At 40.5% G+C, this 19698-nt stretch overlaps 1 protein-coding gene and 1 long non-coding RNA gene across 2 annotated transcripts in view; both read right to left on the reverse strand.

The window, feature by feature from the left end:
* Positions 1 to 1793: 1793 nt before the first annotated feature.
* LOC112847404 (uncharacterized) lies at positions 1794 to 6200 on the reverse strand. The gene is made up of 2 exons (XR_003220941.1): positions 5870 to 6200; positions 1794 to 2840 (listed from the first exon to the last, which is right to left on the reverse strand). It is a non-coding gene; the product is annotated as an uncharacterized LOC112847404 (long non-coding RNA).
* A 2740-nt stretch (positions 6201 to 8940) lies between these two features.
* Positions 8941 to 19698, reverse strand: part of mmp17a (matrix metallopeptidase 17a) — a 92541-nt gene continuing 81783 nt past the window's right edge. The window contains exons 9-10 of the mRNA XM_003444397.5: positions 19311 to 19568; positions 8941 to 10996 (exon numbers count right to left, since the gene is read on the reverse strand). Of these exons, the coding sequence (XP_003444445.1) occupies positions 10671 to 10996; positions 19311 to 19568 (584 nt within the window). The 3' untranslated portion in view covers positions 8941 to 10670. The remainder of the gene's footprint in view (positions 10997 to 19310; positions 19569 to 19698) is intronic.

Below are 19698 nucleotides of genomic sequence, written 5' to 3' on the forward strand. Positions count from 1 at the left end.
TCCTACAGTACCATGGGAATTGTGTCACATTTACATTTTTCAGATAAAAATAAGTACATAAAAAATAAATAAATAAACCAGAGTCAATGCAAAAGGCAGTTTTTAAATTACTGTTTAATTTATTAAGGGGACAAACCTATCCAAAGCTACCTGGCCCTGTGTGAAAAAGTAAATGCCCCCTAAACTTAATAACTGATTGTGCCACCCCTGGCAGCAGGATCTGCAATCAAGTGTTTAAAATAACTGATGACGAGTTGCTCACATCGCTGTGGAGAAATTTTGTCTCATTCATCTTTGCAAAATTGTTTGAATTCAACCACATTGGAGGGTTTTTTGAAAATGAACGGCCTGTTTAAGGTCATGCATCTCAATCTGATTTAAGACTTTTACTAGGGCATCTCCAAAAGTTGATTCTGTTCATCTGGACGTAGCGTTTTGTGGGAGAAACGTTTCGTCACTCATCCAAGTGACTTCTTCAGTCTCAGCTGACTGCAGGTTTCCCCAATCTTATAATGTAATCTTATGTAATCTTATAAACAGTACATTTGCATAATGACTGAAACCAGCCCCAACTTTTGGAGATTTACTTTCCTGGATGATTGAGAATGCATCAAGAGGTTTTACTAGGGCACTCCAAACCCTTCCTTTTGTTTTTCCTGAGCCATTCAGACTTGGACTTGCTGGTGTTTTTCAGATCATTGTCCTGCTGCATTACCCAAGTCCTCTTGAGCTTCAGGGAATGAATTGAGACAAAGAACTGGGAGAGAGCAGAATTCATGGTTCCATCAATTACAGCAAGTTGTCCAGGTCCTGGAGCGGCAAAGGAGCTCTAGATCCTCACACTACCACCACCATGTGTGACTGTTGGTATGATGTTCTGTTTATGAAACACTAACAGGACTCAAACCTTCAAATACTTCAACCTTTATCTTGTTAGACGACAAAATATTTTCCCAAAAGTCTTGGGGATCATTGAGATGTTTTTGGCAAATGTGAGATGACCCTTTGTCTCGGTGAAATATGCAATGACTTCAATGAAAATGACATCATCTGGAGGGAAGCATACGTTGTTTTAAAACCTGTATATAGCTTTCAGCAATGATCTTGCCTTACCACATGTGCAAGCTATCAAGTCCATAGGCACTAATGGATGCACATGCCACCAGAGAAGCAGACTTTTAAATTAAGCACTGATAACAGGTTGGGTGGTCGCTCTCCTCTTTAGTCAGGAGACTGTGAGGTACATGTTTTCCAACATGAATTTAAAATAGCAATTTATCTGACCACAGAACAGTTTTCCACTTCACCTCAGTTTATTTTAAATGAGCTTTGGCCCAGAGAAGATGCTGGTCCTTCTGAATCATGTTCACATACGTCTTCTTCTGTAATCTGCATTTGTGGATGTCACTGTGAAGTGTGAACTGTGTCACAGGCAGTGATTTCTGGAATTGTTCCTGAGCCCATGTACTGATTTCCATGACAGAATCATGACTGTTTTTAATGTAGTGCCACCTACGGGCCCGAAAATCACAGGCAACTAATACAGATCTTCAGCCTTGTGCACAGAGACTTCTATCAGGCCAAATAAAAGACCAAAATATATTGAAATCATAAGAAATAAATGCAAAAAAGTATGAAATTAAATATGAGGTTTCTAGAGAATGATCTAGAGGACACAAAGGACGGTGAGCAATACTTTAAAGTAATATGAAGAAGGCAGCCTTCACAGGGCTCTATGCAGGCCCATGCTTCAGTAGCTTGTAAAAGCAACTTTAGCAGTAATAACTTGAAGCAACCGTTTACATATGACTTTATTACACTCTCATATTCCCCTGGAGGAATTTTGCCCCACACATCTTTACAATTTTCCTTTGCTTCATTGAGATTTGTGGGCATTTGTTTATGCACAGCTCTCCTAAGGCCTCAGTACAGAATTTTAATCAGGTTGAAGTCTGGACTTTGACTGGGTCATTGCATTACAGCAAGAGTCATTTTGGCTCTTTTCTGTTGTAGATTTGCTGCTGCCGGCTTCAGCTGTCAGGCTGATGGCCTCACATCTGACTCTAGAATAATTTGGTATATAGAAGAGTACATTGTTGAGTCAATGATTGCAGGGTGCTCAGACCCCGTAGCTGCAAAACAAACCCAAATCATCACCTCCTCCACCAAGCCTGACAGGTGGTATGAAACGTTTGTGTTGGTTTTCTCCAAATGTGACGCTGTGCATTGTGACCATACATCTCAGCTTTGTCCTCATCTGTCCAAAAGACATTGTGTTAACAGGATAATAGTTTTCACTTACAGCACAATAAAGGCCCATGTTCATTACACTTTAACATCTGATTCAAACTGTCATGGGGCAAAGTGTGGGTGAAGCACTGGACAGGTTGCCAGTCTATCATGGGGCTAACACAGAGAGACAGAGAATCATTCACACTTGCATTCACAGCTGTGGTCAATTCAGAGCCATCAGCTACCCTAACACACATGTCTTTGGACTCTGGGAGGAGGCCAGAGTACCCAGAGAGTACCCACACAGACACAGGGAGAACATTTAAACATTTAAACAAACAAAAAAAAATCTTCCAAAAAACAAATAATAAAAAAAAATCTTAGTTTTTCTTATCTTATTACACATCAGGTGTGGATGTGAGGTGCAATAGTTGTTTAGTCTCTTTTTCTGTTTGTGATGGACTGGCAACCGGTCAGGACTCTGGGTCTGGGTCACCCGGTGTCAGCCATGATCAAAAAATGGATGGAGCCAGACCGCACAGAGTGATACGCCTGTGTTGGGGTTGATGGATGCATATTTGCAACTACCAGAGGAGGGCAGTAGAGGACTGTAAAAAAAAAAAAGAAAAGAAAAAGAAAAAAAAAAGACCAGTATTTTAATATTTCGTGCATCTCCATAAAAACATCAGGACAAAGTCATATTTTATTCCTACCATTTATTTTATGTGGAATAATCTATGGCAACACTCACTTAGCAAATGCATTCAATAGCACTATTACGAAATAACAACAAGTTGTTAAAATGGCCCTTGGGTGGCTGAAGTGGAGAAAAATTGTGAAATAGTAGGAACAGTGCTTTTGTTTTTTTTAAAGATTTTTTAAAATTTATTTTCATTTCCTAGGAAAAACTTGTAACGTGTTTTGGATAGATATCAGCCGGTTACTGTATAATGCTGCTGCAGCACTCTGCAACAGTGCTGTTGCATGAAATCATTAATTAGTCATGGTGGTTTTCCTGAGCCAAAAAAACAATCTACATTCACAGAGATGTACAGGTCTGCATAATGATGCACCCCTGACAGCACGCTGGAGCTGGGTTCATGCTGCATTTTTTTTTTTAAAAAGGGAAAAGTTAATTCAGTTTTGACTCGGCTCCCCCTTTAGTGTATTTTTACTGTGACAGAGAAGATTGGATGTACAAGACAGTTGATGTATCTCTCTGCACGCAACCCACCAGCCACCATCGCAGGTGTTGCCTCGGCGGGGATTTGCTCTCGTTTTGAATATTTTAGCATGCTCTGTGGTTCCCGCAGAATGATTGATTGGTTCTTCTTGGCCCACATTAGGGTTCTGCGCACAGGCCTTCAGGTGTTCACTCTGACTAAAGAAAAGACTTCTGAGTAGGAAGTGTCCTAAGATAGTTGCTTCTAATGCAGAAGTACATCCTGTTTTTATCATATTACCTTTAGAGGTTTATGATAAGGGTCTCACTTAGGCCTTTAGTCCATATTATTCCTGCCAGTTGAAAGAAATAACTGTGATTGTGTACCATGCTAGCTGTGATCTTATAAATAACAAATGCACAGATATCCCATATCTGTACGTTTTCTTTCTTTCCTTTTCTGGCTGGAAAATACTGAGCTGTACACACCTTTGTTTATTACCAGTATCACACAATATGACTAACATGATGCTCCCTTGACTGTATGCCAGAGGACAGGCGCTTCTGCCAAGCTCTCTCCTCACTTAGCTAACATCAGGTGATGTGCACTGTGTCTCGCTCGTCTCTTCAACCTTTCACACAGATGGATAGCTTGCAATTTTGCTGTGAAGGTCACCGGTTTTTTAAATCCATCTCTGCTACCGCTACGCACTTGATCAGCATAACAGTTTTGTCTGCATACTGCAAAGCTGTGCTCGAGTTTGTGATCCCTGCCAATAGGTTAGGCCACATAATTAAACTGAGAATCTGAAGGAAATTCAATACAGTCTATTAGAAGTGAGTGACCCAAGTGAGACTTTGGTATTCGCAGGCTGTATGTAAAGCTTTTCTATAGCATCACGTTCCAGAAGTCATTCACTGCTTATGTTGGCTTCTGTGTAGTAGGGTCCCAGTACTGTGCATGCTGGATTTACCAAGAAACCCAATGGATTCGTGTCACCCTCAACAAAATACAACATTCATCTCATTATCTAAGCACTCAGTGATATGGATGGGTTGAGCTGAATTAAAGAGCTGACATGCCATGAGCGTCACCAGTGACACAATATTAAATCTATCTAAAAAACACAGCATCATTCATTTTGTGCCATGTGATCAGCTCTGACAGTTCACAACGTGCACAGTACAAAAATGGACAACTAACCAAATGCAGTGGTTATATAAAACAACGTTTTCACAGGATTCTCTGCAGTACTGTGAAAAACTAAGTACAATCCATCATTCAGTAGTTTGTAGTTTGTTTGCTGTATGACTTTATTATTGTGGAAGAATTTTGACCCACTCTTCTTTGCAGCTTTGGTTCATTGAGATTTGTGGGCTTTGTTTATACACAGCTCTCTTAAAATCTCACTACAGCATTGTAATCAGGTTGAGGTCGGGACTTTGCAACATTTTGATGCTTTTCTTTTTCAGCCATTCTGTTGTAGATTTTTCTGCTGTGCTCAGGATCATTGTCCTGCTGCGTGACCCAATTTCAGCCAAGGTTTAGCTGTTGGACAGATGGGCTCAGTTTTGACTCTAGAACACTTTGGTATAAGAGGAGTTCATGGTCAACTCAATGACTGCAAGGTGTCCGGGTCCTGTGGCAGTAAAACAATACTAAATCATCACCCATCCACCACCACGCATGACAGTTGGCACGAGGTGTTTCTCCAAATATGACCAAACTTCTCAACTTTGGTTTCCAAAGGAACTTTTTCAAGAAGTCTTGTATTTTCTTCCGGTGCAGTTTTGCACCTTTGCAAACAAGCCACGCTTGTTCAGTCTTTTTTCTAAATATATGGTCATAAATGTAAGTAGGCAAGTGTTTTTTCTTTTTTTTTGCAGTTTCTGTGAGCATTGCATGGTTTGGCGTTGGAGTGAATTTGCTGGGATGTCCACACCTGGACGGATTGTGGCATTGTGTTAACACACCTGAATGCTCCAGAAGAGCAAACTGCCAAAACCTCTGCTTTTCCAGAGGTGCTCACACTCCGTCATGATAGCAGCACCTGACTGATACATACCCTTTTTCACAACTGTACGTGCTCAGACGCATTCAAACCATTTACCCTTACTGTATGACAACAGATTAGAAGGTTTATTTTGAATGTAATAATGAGTCCCTATGACCCTGCACCTGTTTTACCTCAGATTTTAGGAACATCTCATAGTCATTCCTTGAAAATGTGTTAGTTTTTCACCAGAGCAACTCCAGACTGATTGTTCAGAATTACTAGGGGGGGTGTCTCTTCTCTCTTTCACTGCCTTTGTATCTTATTATTATTATTATTATTATTTTGTGCTCAGACCTTAATATATGCTCTACTTTTCTCTTAAAATTAACTGTGGCACAATAAACATAAAAATACTGTCATTAGTTATATCCAAAGGCAAAACTAACAAAACACAAAATATTCTAGCTTTGTTACTCACCCATCTGAGACTTTTGTGCTCAGACCACTAATATGACAGTGTTTCTTCACGCATTGCTAATTTTCTCATCCACAAACACCAGCGAAGTTGAGGTGAAGTCTCCCAAGTGCCACTCTGTCATTTTGTCACACCACACATCAGCAGCGGTGACGGCGCTTCTTCTCAAACTTCGGACTTTGCAGAAATGAATGGCTGCATCCTTCCTTCCTGCCATTTCCCCCGGCTTGTGTGGGAGCTGAATTCAATATGACCTATAGTGGAATGTGACAGCAGAGGGCTGCCACAGCCCAGCCTGACAGGTCTGCCAAATGACTCCCTCTCTCTCTCTCTCACGCCAAGCAAGCTTGAGCCAGCTCCTTTTGAGGCTCTTTTTTTTTTCTCCTCCTGAACTGCACTGCCGTGCCTCAGCTGAGAGCCAAGCCCGTTAACAGGATCACTTCTCCACAGTGCAGCGACTGCAGGAACAGTTTTACATGGTGGACACACTCAATTACATATACACACGCTGTTTAATTCCACAGATCAGTTCGTCCACACAGACCATTGGTATTGCATTTCAACTTAGCGTGGTGTCTCGAAATGTGTGAATTTAACAACTGTCTGGGTCGCGGGGCCACAGACATCAGACAGAGATGATGTAATGTATTCATGGTTGTTTGGATTCTTAGCCGATTAATCTCACAGTTACAGTATACGCGTTTATCAAAATGATATCTAGGACAGTGTTTCATCCCTCCGTTGGTGTGTTTGTGTTTCTGTAATTTCTTTATTTCTTTTTTTTTCTTGTGGAAAAACATCCAGATAAACTGAGACATATCCTGCCTGCTATATTTTATGTGTGACTGACATACAGTCAGTTAGGCGGGCACCTCAGGGGACAGAGAAAGCTTGAAGATGAAATATTTCACTGTTTGGCCAATCGATACAAGCTGTGATGCAGTAAATGTAGAATTGCTGATAAAAATGTAAAAGATTTTATAAAAGCAATGACTTCATCATCACTTCAGCATCCGGCTCCAGCTCAAACTGGATCAGCTGGGCCAGCTGTTAAAAAAATGACCCGTCCTGCTGCTCCTGCATTTGCCCCTGGGAGCAGGTGCTCTCCTGGTGGCTGATGAGCCACGCTAGTTAATTAACACCACTCAAGCGTGTACAGCAAAGCACAAAGGAAATTGTGTTTATGCTCGTAATCTCAGGACACAGCACAGAAAATGCACACAATAATCAAGCAGAAAGACTTTTGCAGGGAAATAATGGCCGCTGCTTTTACACAAAACAACAAAACAAAACTTTTCTCAAGACAGAATGAAGGTCAGTGGAGGTCATCTGTACCCACGAGGTTAAATTATTAGCTGTAATTTTGAGTTGAGGGTGAAACTTGTCACCATCATTGCTGCCCTCACTGCCAGTGGCGGAGCCAGACAATTCTTATATTGGTAGCCAGACTGAGACCATTACACTCACTGGGTCACCTCTGAAATGTAGTTATTTCTGTATTTATTTATTTTTCTGTGTGGCAAAGCCCTCCAGGCCAAAGTGTTCTGGTCAGTCGCTCTTAGTATTTGATTTGGAACTGTGAGGACACATATCTAATAAACTTTTAAAGAAAAATCTGGAACTGTTGTCGGAGCCCATCCATTTTCTTAATCGCTTATTTACTTCAGGGTCACTGTGAGTCCATCACAGGGCAATTTAGAATCACCAGTTTACCTAGCACGCATGTTTTTAGACATTGTTTCATCTCTCCTGTGAAAGGAAGCCAAAGTACTCGGAGAAAACCCACACGGGTACAGAGAAAACAGACAGAAATGCTCGTACATAGCCAGCAGATTCAAACCCAGCACCCAATCTTCCTGTGAGACCCCCTTCTACCCACTGCACCACTGAGCCACCCAGTTTCTGAAGTTCTTTTTTATTTATTGATAAACCTCATAATATGTGTTCAATAGGCTAATGTATCCAATGGCCTAGATTATATGAGTATGTAGCCACTTGTTTTTGTTATTTTGCGCTAAGTTACCTTCGATGTCTATCTTAGCTGCTCATGGGTAAAGCATAACAGGACCTAAACATGTTTGGATCAAGAGGGATTATGTAGGTTACCCCTCCACTGTACTTCACAGTGTATACACTGTATAATCATCTGCTTAGGAGCAAAGCTAAAGGGTGGCAGATACCATAGATGACACTCTGGCAAACCCCTCTGGTCAGCTCACAAAACAAGCGGCAAAATCCTTTAGGGCTACATGCAGACTCCAGCAATACTCATATACCAGGACCATATTCCATCCATCCATCCATCCATCCAATTCAGGGTAGCAGGTGGGGTAGATCCAATTCCAGCTGTCACAGGGCAAGAGGCAAACAATCACCCATACCAAAATTCACACCTATGGCCAACTAAGAAACAACCTAACGTGCAAATCTTTGGACTGTGGGAGGGAGATGGAGTACCCAGAGAGAACCCACACAGGTACAGGGAGAACATGCAAAATGTTCTTGCTGTGAGGTGACAGTTGCAATCAGTGCACCACCGTGCCACCTCTACCAAAACATTTTATGCTATTTCTCTGTGATTACTGTTCCCACTTGGATCTGTTCTAACAGCTTAAACCCCCGAGAATTACTCTTATGAGCTTTTTTAAAAATAATAACCATACAAAATCCAACTGCAAGCAACTTTTGAGGATGACATCCATCCTTTTTCTTAACCAGTTGTTCCAACTTATAGGACCCTATAGAGTCATAGAATTAGAGGTTTCATAAAAATGCTTATGACATGTTTATTACATGCCAAGATTGCGTGAGTACAATTTGCCGTGCAGTTTCTGTGGTAGCTAAGTGAAAGTAACCGTCACACCCCAATAAAGCTGCCTGTCTCTGCCAGCAGATCTATATTGAAATGTGCAGCAGAGACCATTACAACATGCTTAAGAACATTAGCGAGATGGAGAGCAGATATCAGTTAGCGCATAACCTCCAAGCCTGGGCGTCTTTTCAAGTGACGCTCAATAATTGCACACTCCGCCCACATGATCGAGTAGCTGAAATAATTCACCGCAGTCAGCCAATAAAGTCATTCGGATTCTTTAATGTTTTTTCTACAAAAATATTTTACATTAGAAAACACAGCTTGAAATATACACAGTCCACTTGGATTGAAGTACCCATGGAACATCTCCATTGAAATATATCTGTGTCTATATTTAAACTGTAGGTAAATATACCAGCAACAATAAACCTGGTTGCTGTTTTGTGAGGTTTTTCAATGACGTCACCAGGAGGAGCTTGGGATTGAAGCCGTGAGCTGTAATCTGATCAAAGCAAATATGGACTCACAATCTATCCATATTAATTACAAAAAATACAACAAAGCAGAGGCAAATGCTGCCTCTGATAATGGCAGGGAATGCTTCTGGTGAAAATAACGACTCTGTGTAGATATATGAACATCATTTCCTCAAAGAGCGTGGGAGTATAGGTAAAGGATCAAAGCAAGGATAATGGCACTAAGCGACCGTGAGAGAGACTTTCTGCCATGAATAACATTCGTTTGTCTGTTTTCCAAATCCCAAAGTGCCCTTTCCTGCATGTAGCTGTAGTGGGTGGTATTCACCTGTCTGCCTGTTTACAACCTCAAATGCCACTCATCTACCTGTTGACATCCAGCGTGCCATTTATGTCTGGCTGTCAGGATCCCACAGGGGCCATTCATCTACAAACTATCTACACCACATCCACAGGGCACTTTTTTTTTTGCCAGACTGCCTCGATATGTGCCAGGGTGTCAGTCAACTGTCTAACTACAGTATTTATATCCCAGGATGTCATTCTTTACCCTGGCTTGAGCCTTTCTGCCGGGTTTTTATATCAGGTTGCGTAAAAATACTATTTTTCTCCGGGATAGGTGAATCAGAACCCTAAACTTCGCCATCATGTTAACTGCAGTCAGGCTAAAACCAAACATAAAACAATATATTTGACGGACAGGGTTTTGAAAGGCATATAGTTGCCTGGTAGGAAGTTTTACTTTCCAGGCACAATTTTTTTCTTTGGCAAATATGCTTCTTTACTCTCTTGCTGATAGTTAGATGAGAAGATAGGTGTTTAAATATTTATGGCTATGCTGGAAGGTAAAAAAAACATGTCTTGAAGCAAGTAAATGACTTGTAAATGACAAACAAAACACTGCTAGTTCAATGAGCTTGAGGTCAGCTAGCTATTCCCCTCTTTCCCTGGTCTTTCTAAAGCAAATGTTCTCATCAAACTCTCAGCAAGGAAGCATATTTCTCAAAAATGTCTGTCATTACCAGATTTCATGGTGTCACTTATCAAAATTTTTCTACTTTTTTTTTTTTTTACCACTTCACATCAAACAAATGCCATTCATTATTGCTGTAAACTTGGTGCACATGAAAAAAACAATCTCTACTCATTTAGTCTTCTCAGCGTTAAGCCTTTTTAGCCATTCAAAAAAAACAAAAACAAACCTAAAACAAAAAAGATATAACAATTTGTCAAGTACGGCACTAACATTATCATTGTGGATGTATTGATACCTGTCAGGGGTACCTTAGTTTGATAGTATGATAATGGTATGTACATCCCAAACTGCAAGGCGCTTTAGATGACCATCAAATGGCATGTGAAATAAATAACAACAAAATAATGGTAAAAACATACCAATCAATACTTATATGAGCAGAAATTTCCAGTTTGTATTTTAGTGTGTGTCCACTTGCCCTTCACTAATATTTAAACTCTTGTACCCAGTTTGAGAACTGCGTCCCATGCTTTAGCATCATAGCAGTTCGGAGCGGAGGGCCAGTGACAGCGTCCAGAGTGGTGGCAGCAGCCAGACAGGAGACGGGGTTGGGCGGACGCCTAGAGGCGATGCGGTGTCCGAGGTGCAGGAGCACACCTCGTACCCGTTCTCCGCGTGATCTGGGTGATTTTGCACGTTGACTCTCGTCTCTGTGCTTTTGGGCTGTGTGTCCGGAGAGTCCGACTGCATCTCTGTGCACAGCAGCCAGTCCTTTGCGATGAGGCGGGGGTATCCTGCCTCCACCTCCATGTCACTGCCTGGCACTCGCCAGTACTCCTTCCCTTTGAAGAAATAGGACGAGCCTTAAGAGAGAGTGGGAGGGAGGGAGGGAGGGGGAGGACATAGGGTTGATACTGTTATATTTTTGGATGTGAATAAACAGAACAAGAGCACATGGAGCAGAAAACAATATAATACTAAATTGCACGTTAGGTGGAAAGTTGGCTCCAGTAACTGTATTAAAAACACAGCAAGCGAATATATAAGCAGGATTATAGAAGTTTCCGTGTGATGTCACTGGTGAAATCCAAAATGACCCACAATGACTTGGAATTTACGAGGAGACCAACAGGAAACAAAACCCCTGTTTTTGTGTTAAAGCCTGCACAAAAGTAATGACTGGAAAATGTTAATCATCCCAAGAAGGAAATGTGCCTGTTAGTTCATACATAATGGGCTATTAGTTCCAGTGATCTGGTCAGGGACGCGGATGTTATGAAGGCTGAGGTTCTGCACTAAAAGCTGCAGGAATTAAAAACTTGGAAGGGAGCAAACTGACTGTTTATCAAGTGCTTGCTTATAATTTTCCAGAAAAGTTTAAAAAAAAGATGTTCAGAGTTTTAAAAATGTGCATTTGATCAAACATAAAGATTAAAACCAGCCTTGACAGTTTGTCAGGAGTGAAGCGCTGCCGGTGTGCACTGCTGCAATACATAATGAGTTTTAAGTTTAATGTACAAAATCAAGCATATATCAAATGTATTCTGAGCTAATGACACAAACATAGAAACCAGAATAAACTTAGGGTGGCACGGAGGCGTAGTGGTTAGCAGGCAGTGACCTCAAAGCAAGAACATTAAGTTTTGATTTTGAATGTGCCAGTTGGGGAGGCCAATCCATGACTGATACTGCTGGTATGTTTTTACCGCACTCCCAGCGCATCATTGTTATCCTGAAAAATGAAACTGGTGCCAAACAGACACTTTCCAAATGGTGGAGTACTGAGAGTACTTTTCTGCATTCACAATTCCATCAATTTGACATCAATTCACCACTGGCTGAAATCCAGCCCCAAAACCTGCTCTCTTGACCTCCTCCGACAACCTTTTGAGTCAGAAATTTGGATTCATCACTCCATAAAGCCTGTTTCAACTAATTTTCAATCCAGTTCTTCTGTAATTTGGCATACCTCAATTTTTCTTTCTTAAGAATGGCTTCTTGACAGCTACCAGTCCATTGAAAAGTACACTGTTGAAGAGGTTCTGGCACTCACTGTTGCACTGACTCTCTCTCTGGACTTCATACATACTGATAAACCAAAAAATTTGAACATTTGGAAATTGGAATCATCAGTTGTCACTGATTTTCAGTCCAGATCTTGTGGACTCTGCTTCACTTCCTTAAGAAGGTCTTTTGGACAGCCATCCTTTCACTGAGACCATTTCTGATGAGGCTTCAGTGAACAATAGATGGATCAAATGTCTCATATATCTCTTCCTGTTTCTTAAGGACACGACTTTGACATACTGTTCACATGCTGCTTTGTTCAGGACTGCTGCTTCTTTTTTTATGCTCCAACACTACTTTAAGTTTAACCCCACCTGATACACCCGTGGAGCTAACATTATGCCCCGTTTAACATCTTCCCCACTAGCTGCTTCTCGCTGATATCTGTGTCATGTTAGGTGACCAGAATTACATCAAATGTGATGCACGATGCACAAAAAGCATTGTAAGGTGTGATGTAAGGTAACGATGTGGTCGCATGTAGATTTCACATCAACACAATAATTTTATAAGTTTGCCTCCCTCAGGCATGCTTCTACAGTTGCTTGGGAGCATAAAATCTGAATCTACTGAGATAGACAAGCGTATAACTGATGTGGGTCCTCGTTTGCTGCTTTTGTCCCCTTCAGCATTGTTCACATCAACTCTTTTCTCTTTTCCTCTTAGCTCTTAAAAGTGAATTCTTCCATGGCTTGTGTCTCTCCTCAACTCTATTCTCACTGCTGCTCACCATGAGTTATCTTCCCATCTTCTTCGTTTCTCTCTCCTTGCGTTCTCTCTTTATCCTATTGGAAACAGCCTAAAGGCAGATAAAAAGCTTTGATGTAGCTTAAGTTTCAATGCCCAAAGGTGCACATAGAGTATACGTGACTGCCTGTGTTCTTGTTTATATAAATGCACACATTCCTATGTGCCCTTCCATGAAGCTTTGATTTGCTGGGGCCTTACCTTTTGTGCAATTTGCCTATTTCTACGCACAGCACAGAGCTTTGTGTAGGACCTCTGAAGCTGGTAACAACTCAGATGCAACACAGACCTCTAAACACCTGACAGGGAAAAGAGCTTCCACACATTCAGCTGGGAGTTGCTGCAGGGGAAATCAGTAATGTTGCTCACTCCTGCTGAGAGTGGCCTGAAAAACACAACCAAGTACCTCTTGCTAATTAGCTGTTTTTGTGCCAGTTTTAACTACAACAAGTGCTTAATCAAAGCCTAATATGGACAGCCAAATGGATGACACATTCTTCAGGGGGCTTTGCTTCACAAAGGCTTAAAAAACAATGCAACTAAAAGTAAACATTTTTTTTTCTCTACCAAAAAACATTACTGTTTGCTTTTGACCTTTAATAACCATTTAGGAACTTCAAGCAACCTTTTTCCTGCATCTGAGGATCATCTGTAGCTCTGAAGCTTTTGCCTAGTCAAAGCAAATGTCAGGCCCTTGTTAATATAATACTTTGGTGGTGTGATTCTGGAGAACTTTACCTAAAATATTATCTCTATGATCATGCATAGCTCTTTTAAGGTCCCGGCACAGCATTTTAGGTTAAGGTGTGGACTTTGACAGGGCCATTGCAACACCTTGATTCTTTTCTTTACAGCTATACTTTTTGTAGATTTGCTAATGTGCTTGGGCTCATTGTCCTGCTGCTGGTGTTAGATGTTTGTGCTCATATGCTCTGTTTGATTTTTGCCAAATGTGGTGCTTATGACCAAATATAAAACAAACAAAGCAACCCTTCCAAACAAATCATGCTTCAGTCTTTTTCTAATTTTGCTATCATGAACTTTAACATTTAACACAATATGTTAGACCTGTAGAGTCTGAGATGCAGCTCTTTGGGTTTTTTTTTGCAGTTTCTGACCTCCGAGTGAGTTTCCCGGGCATTTACTCCTGGGAATATTGGAAACTGTCTTGAATATATTCCACTTGTGAATAACGGACTTCAAGCTGTTTGGAAATGGCCCTATAACCATTTGTAGATTGATGAGTAATAACAGTTGCTTCTCTGAGATCATTACTGATGTCTTTCCTCCTTGGCATTGTGTTAACGGCTGAATGCTCCAGACCAGCAAACTGCTAAAATGTCTGCTTTAATTGAGGTGCTCACACTCGCCGATGATCAATTAATCAAGTGCATCTGATTAGCAGCACCTGGCAGCTACTTACCCTTTTAATCCTATGGCAGTAGTAAGGGTGTACTTAGTTTTTCACAGGCCTGTAGACTTACACAGCATAGGCTTTGTTTCAGGTTATTATTCTTTTTTTCATTTGATTATCAAAGCATGGATGTGGTGTCAAAACTGGCTTATTGTAATTGTCCAGCTGACAGCTGCTCTTCTGATTTCATAGTCTTTTACTCATTAAGTCTAATATTATTGTCCACGCATGCTGTTCTGTGATTAAATTCTGTCATAAAATGCCTTCTTATTGTGAAAGAAATTTTAAGAGTGGCAGACAAAAACTTTACAGTTTCAGTGTGAAATCAAAAACTGCTACTTTTAGAATAAACTTGTCACACTATTCAGACTACTAGTTAATTTATTCTGTGCATACTACAAACCCCAAAGCCAAAGAAAAGCGTGCATTTCTTTATACATACCCAGCACTAAACGCTGGATTTTTAAAAATGAATTCTCTATCTATTAAAATGTATTTGTCAGTACAAACTAATAATGCCTCATCACAATGGGTAATGCTGTGCTAATGCCAACCATAATTCTGCTGGAAGAGCAGCGAGCTCGCACAAGCTTATATTTTCACGTGTGTGGGTCTTAAAGAAGGTACTCAACATTTTTACAGGAGGTAAAAGACCAGAATGTTTTACAGGCACAGATGCACACAGTCCATAAACATTACTGACATGGCACATTCAGGCGTGACATGCTCCAGAAATGATCACATTATCCCACCTCCTCGCGTAAAGCTCGCCACTTTCAGAGAAACCAACAGGAGTGTGGGCTCGGGAGGGGGAGTTTCCGATACATTTTATAGAGGGGTGAAGGAGAGATACCAGCAGGGAGGAACACACACACACACACACACACACACACACACACACACACACACACACACTATGTATTTCAGCTGTTTTATTTGGTTTAGCAGCCGTTCATTTAAATTTCCGTGTGTAAATATTAGATCAGGCTTTCTGCAATGATTTAAAATTTATAACGACCAAAAAAATGACAAAGCTAAAAGGACGCTCGACAGCGATCCTTGCACACAGAGGGCATTAAAAATGAATATCTTAAATGCAAAGTAATCAAACGTTTTTCTTTTTATAAATGAGAGCAGAGAATTCCCATTATTTTGATGATGGTACTGACATTTCAGGAATACTCTGTGACTGATTCTTGTACCAGATTAACCAGCTTCTGGTTAAGACTCAAGCAAAGGCAGGCAAAAACATCTGACACCTGATATTTTTATCTCTTTGTGTAATACACAGCGTAGTATGAAATACTTATTTCTCATAGTGTCTAGCAAATCTTAACAGTCGCTGAAGCTTGCACTTCCTCTGCAAAAACGAGCACTTCTGACTTGGTTAAACATTAAGTGGAATGATGCTGAGCTATGTCTGGAAAAAGGTCATCAGTAACTGTTGATGACTATTTCAAATAGCTGTCAAGTGACTCTGAAGGGTTAGTGGCTAACCATATGTCACAAACACTGGGAGCTAATTTGGGGCGGTTAGCAGAAAACAATACCTCTGTTGTCTTTCCAGCATGGAAATGGAAAATGTCACAGACCATAATCGCATTTTGGAACTGGACTAATTATCTACAAACAGAAGGCAGTGCCCGTGCTGCTGCAATGAAACATTTGTCATGCTCAACAACTCGGGTGACAACTGTTGAGCACTTACAAAGATTGGAGTACTGGCTGTGGCCAATGAGAAAGCCAGTAAGTAAAAAAGAAATGCAGGTTGCTGTCTATGTGAGGACGGCATGCACACCCAGAACAGTGCTTAAGTGGTCACTCTCCTACAAACTCTTATGCTACATTCACACAAGTGAAAATAATAGCTGGAGACCACGGTGTGACCGAAATCCCTGCGACTGTGTGCAATGACCTTGCAGTCTCGTCCCTTCAAAGACAAGGACCAGGTGTATGACCACTCAGACTCAGCTGCTGTCCTTCAAGCGACTTCAAGTGATGATATGACAATGAACTGTGTCCCTTAAACAGTCCGCAACGACTTTCCAATCTCTCCGCATTCATAAATTAGATGGAAATAATTTCCAAACATTCGCTAATTGAGAGTTAGTGCAGTCAGTCTGAGTCAGACCACCATTGTTTGTGGACAGGCTGCCTCTCAATGCCATCACTGGACAACATTTCCAACTTGCAAGCAGGTTGTCATCTTGTTTTCACACTAGTGTGATGAGCTATTAAAGGTGTGACATGAAGGTCACGTTCATTGACGCGTGTGGTCGAGAAACTCACAGGTGGTGTGTTCCCATCACAGGATGAACTCTAGTTAGTTGACTGTGAGTATGTGCATTCTGGGCAAAATGATAAATCACACGAATTTACCAAATGCAAAACTGCAATAATAAATTCCTATCATAAAGAAAATTATATAAATCTGAAAGCATTAATAACACAGATGTAATAAGGGAAAAACACTGAGCACTCTGTTTAAGTGATGAGTGGTTATTTATGATTCTTAAATGCCAAAGATGGCTGCTGCATGACACATAGTCATCTTCTAAATTACAGTTGAACTGGGAAACATAATCCAGCCAATCGTGTTGCTAATCACACACAAGTGTGGAATAAATCACTGCTGCGAAATAGCAAAAAAAACAAAGCATCCTTTAGGATTTTTTTCCACCAGCATATGTTCCAATCCAAAGTTCACTAAGCTAACTTTGTCTGTATGGAGTGACACAGCTAACAGATTTTACACAACCGCTTCTTAATTAAGACTGGAATAAAAGGCGTAGGCATACATGAGGTAAGTAAAATAAATTAAGATGTTCAAATTAAAAACTAACATCAAGTAAAAAAACTAAACGTGCCGTAAAAAATGCAGGATGTTACTAGTCTGAGGAGATCAGTAGAGTGCCTATTTGCATGATTCACTTAGTGCACTTCTGTGTTTATGCTGTGCATACTGGTGTTTGCGTGTGACAGAGAAAGAGACCTTGTTTCAGCGATAAGAGGGCTTACCAGAGAGGCTGATGGCTGTAGGATAATAACTGATGTTGAACCGAGAGCTGATGCAATGAGGGCAGTCTGTAAAATGCATGGCTGCCCAAACGAGGTAAAATCAACATTGCTTCCCTTGCCTTCTTTCACACTCTACCTCCTTTCAAGTATTTTAAAGAAGACAAACAGAGTGACTGCTCCAAAGATAAACTCTACTTTCATCTTGGAGCAGCAGCAGCCAGAGCTGCATCAGAACACGGATCTGCAGAAAAGGATCGACAGCAAGATGGTGATTTTGCTGCGGCTAATGCAGCAAGAACATTCTCAGCTGGAGCTTCTTGATTAAACTGGAGATCCTGTCATCCCTTCTTAGCCTTTTTTCAGTTGGTTTGTTCCCAGCGTATCTGACCATGTCCACTGAGCTCACAGTGGCAGCACTGATTACTTGAATCTTGTGGATTCATAACAGCCAACACAACTCTACGCTGTGTTTGCAGTGTAAAGGTCAAGGCTGTTTTCGGCAAGCCGGGATGCTTGCCTCGCAAGCCGTTTCTGGTAGCCTGGCTCAGTGTCTGTAATCTAAAAAGTTTGTTGTCTGGAAACTTCAGCAACTAACATCCAAAAGGTCCCTAGGCAGGGTAAATATATGGGTTTACATTACATTTACTATAACCTCAGCTCACTTTTTATGGGGCTCTGGCTCCTTGTTGTGGTGTATCTGTAAGTCAGATTTTCGTGTACAGTTTGTATGCAAATGTGAGATTTTGTGTAGACGGACGTGCGTGTCTGTTTACTTTAATCATTAAAAACAAAAGTCTGAACATGTGAGCATGGATTTATTTTTTGAAGGGCTGATCTGCTTTATATAACATATCACTGTATGTATTTCTCCAAATCTCCCAAACTCCACAACTCCAGAACGATGCACAGAATAATGCAAATGTTCCCTGAGGTTCAGAGCCCCTCTGGAGCCTCTAAAAGCTCTTTAAGCCCGTCTTTTTAAAAACATCTGAAAACTATTCACAGCACTTCACTTGTTCCACTTTTTTTTCATGTTAAAGCAAAACGGATTTAATTTGGTTTTTCACCTCAAAATTCTGCACACGATACTCCATAGTGACAAAGTGAAAAAAACGTTTGCTTGATATCTTAATAATAAAACTAAAAAACAAAGATTTTAAATAGAAAACAAAATGTAAGTATAGACAGGTGTGTGCATTTCCAAATCTTCAGTCAAGTTGTCGAAACATCTGATCAGCAGAAACAAGGATGCACCTGAACTCAACTTTAAGTGTCATGGCAAAGAAGTCTGTTAATACTTATATTTTTGTTTTTTTATTTTTAATAAATGTGCATGAATCTGAATTTTATTAAACTTTATTAGATTAAAGATGCAGCATACTTAGCACGCTGGACTTCTCTGAAAACTCAATTTAATTTAATTTATATGGCACCAAATTACAATAACAGTCACCTCAAGGTGCTACAATAAAAATGACCTACAATAAGAGGGGTAATCTGACTGTTGAGAAAACACAATCAGATTACATTAATAAGCAAGCTCTTGGCAACAGTGGGAAGGAAAAACTCCCTTTTAACAGGAAGAAACTTCCAGCAGAATCAGGCTGAAGGCGGGGCGTCCATCTGCAGTGATGACTGGGGGATTTTCTATTCGGGAATACAAATAAATAACTGTAATCTGATATCTTAATAAAAAAAAAGTTTGATGTTGTGTTTTACTATTTTTTAAAGCTTTTTTAAAAAACAATTTAGCCTTAAATGTTGTGCATACTGGTGGATTAACCACTACAGTAACAGCGAGATATATATGTATATATTTTGCTGCGTCATTCAGTGATTTGTTTTATTGAAGTACTGATTATACTTGCGGCAAGCCAACTTCTGTCAATTTGATGAAAAGTAATACAAATAAAGTTTTTATGGATACTCACCATCAGACCACCTCATGGCATCATCCAGGTGTGGAGGCAGCCCCTTCCATAGTGAGCTGTCTTTAGGGTAGCCCAGGTCCATACGTCGCAAGTGGTCATCGTAGCGCCAGTAGCGGTTGTCCTTAAAAAAGTAGGTTTTGTCGTTGTGCAGCCAAACAAAGACGGCGTCCACTCCTTCCAGTGGCAAGCCAAAGTCACTGATTGGACGAGGGTAACCCTCTTCTACATTATTGTCTTTAAAAACCCAGTATTTTAAACCTGAGTGATGAACACAGAGGTAAAAATCAAACCTTTTGTATGATAGGATGTATCCACACAATTATAAACTAAACTAAATGAAACAAACAAGCAAAAAAACAACTTGTGAACACACAGGCTGACTAATCGA

The sequence above is a fragment of the Oreochromis niloticus genome, linkage group LG7 (genome assembly GCF_001858045.2).
Source record: "Oreochromis niloticus isolate F11D_XX linkage group LG7, O_niloticus_UMD_NMBU, whole genome shotgun sequence".
Classification (NCBI taxonomy): Eukaryota; Metazoa; Chordata; class Actinopteri; order Cichliformes; family Cichlidae; genus Oreochromis; species Oreochromis niloticus.